The 1,788-nt window shown below is 44.3% G+C and overlaps 1 protein-coding gene across 1 annotated transcript in view; it reads left to right on the forward strand.

Moving 5' to 3' along the window:
* The first annotated feature begins 428 nt into the window (after window positions 1-428).
* SPPL2A (signal peptide peptidase like 2A) overlaps window positions 429-1,788 on the forward strand; it is a 117,691-nt gene continuing 116,331 nt past the window's right edge. Inside the window, exon 1 of the mRNA XM_042783692.1 lies at window positions 429-468. Within this exon, the coding sequence (XP_042639626.1) occupies window positions 429-468 (40 nt within the window). The remainder of the gene's footprint in view (window positions 469-1,788) is intronic.

Genomic DNA, 1,788 nt, shown 5'->3' on the forward strand with positions numbered 1-1,788 from the left:
AACCTGTGCCTGCTTTGCACTAAGCACTGAGGGTACAACAAAAAGTTTGTTAGGGGCATAGCCCCTCCCCTAAGGTGCCTGCAGTCTCCTGAGAGATGCATACAAGAGACACTACAGAGGGTTTGTTGCTGTTGTTATGTGCCGTCGCGTTGGACCCGACTCATAGCGACCTCTCCTTGGGTTTCTGAGGCAGTACCACTACGGAAGTAGATTGTCCCATCTTCCTTCCAAGGAGTGGCTGGTGGGTTTGAACCGCCAGCCTTCTGATTAGTAGTCAAGTGCCTTAGGCACTATGCTACCAGAGCTCCTAACAGAGGGGTAAACCTGTATTAGTATTGAGGAGGAGATGCCTGAAGGAAAGGGCATCCAAACGAGACTCAAAGGAGTAGATGTGATCCAGGTTAAAGAACAGATGATGGGGTGCAAATATGTCCCAGGATGACCAAACAGAATGTACAAAGGCCAGAGGTAAGAGACAGCTGGCTACATTCTATAACAGTATTCTAGTATGACTAGAACTTGGGTGAAACCAGGGCCGTGGCAAGAACTGAGACTGGAGAAGCAGGCAGAGGCCAGGTCATGAGGGCCTTGTAAAACCATGTTTTTCATTATTTAAAATATATGCTCTTTCTTTATGTAATAATTGAAAGCAGAGAATTACACAAAGACTCATAAGGAAAGAATACATGGTAGTATACTCATAAAGTGGAATGATATACATCAATGACAATGACCAATTGACAGCAATATAAATGATTCTCACAAACATAATGCTAAGAGAAGCAAGACATAAAAGACTGCAAACTGTATAATTCTGTTTATCTAACATTTAAGAAACCAAATGAGTCATCATACCTCATAGCAACCCCTCCTTGGGTTTCCAAGGCGGTATCTCTACTGAAGTAGATAGCCCAATCTTCCTTCTGAGGAGTGGCTGATGGGTTTGAACTGCCAGGCTTCTGGTTAGCAGTCAAATGCCTTAGGCATTACACCAGACATGCAAATAATACATGGTAATAAAAGTCAGAAAGCAAATACTCTTGGGAGTGAATACTAGCTAGAAGGGAACACAAGCAGGCATTAGTAATCCTCAGTTTCTTGATCGGGGTACTGGCTACACAGATATGTTGGGTTTATGAAAGTTCATCAAGGTATATACATGTAATATTTGCACTTTCTTGTCTGTTTATTATACTTCAATAAAAAAAAAAAGGATTTAAAAAACTTATACACCCTGGGACTGGGGGCCTCCCCACAGGCAGCCTGGGGTGTGCAGAAAGGCCTTTCCTAAAGAAGGTGCTCTCGTGGTATAGGGATAAGGCTTTGGGCTCCTAACCAGAAGGTCAGCAGTTCAAACCCACCAGCCATTCCACACAAGGGAAGTGGGGCAATCTCCTTACATAAATATTTACAGCCTTGGAAGCCCAGTGGGGGTTGCTGAGAGTCAGGATCGACTCGATGGCAGTGGGTTTCTCTGAGGCGTTCACAGCGTGTTAGAAGTTTGCATGAAGGAGAAACGGGTGCAACCTTTGCTGTGTTGGCTCGTGAGCTTGGACACTGGTGGCAGAGAGCCCTGACTGGTACATGCGTTTGCGAAAACAGTCTGCATGGTTTCACTATTCTCTGCAGCTGTTAAAATGTTCCAAAAAGCTTGCGTGTACCAGGCGATGCTGGAATTATAAAAAGGGTATTTACAAATGCAGACACGGGACAGGGGGCCACGGGTGCCGTGCTAGCTGTTCTCTGTTTTGTAATTCAAAGCTAATAAATTGTTTATCGACAAAAAAA

The sequence above is a fragment of the Orycteropus afer genome, unplaced genomic scaffold (assembly GCF_000298275.1).
Source record: "Orycteropus afer afer isolate SDZICR_OR568_19922 unplaced genomic scaffold, OryAfe1.0 scaffold00026, whole genome shotgun sequence".
Classification (NCBI taxonomy): domain Eukaryota; kingdom Metazoa; phylum Chordata; class Mammalia; order Tubulidentata; family Orycteropodidae; genus Orycteropus; species Orycteropus afer.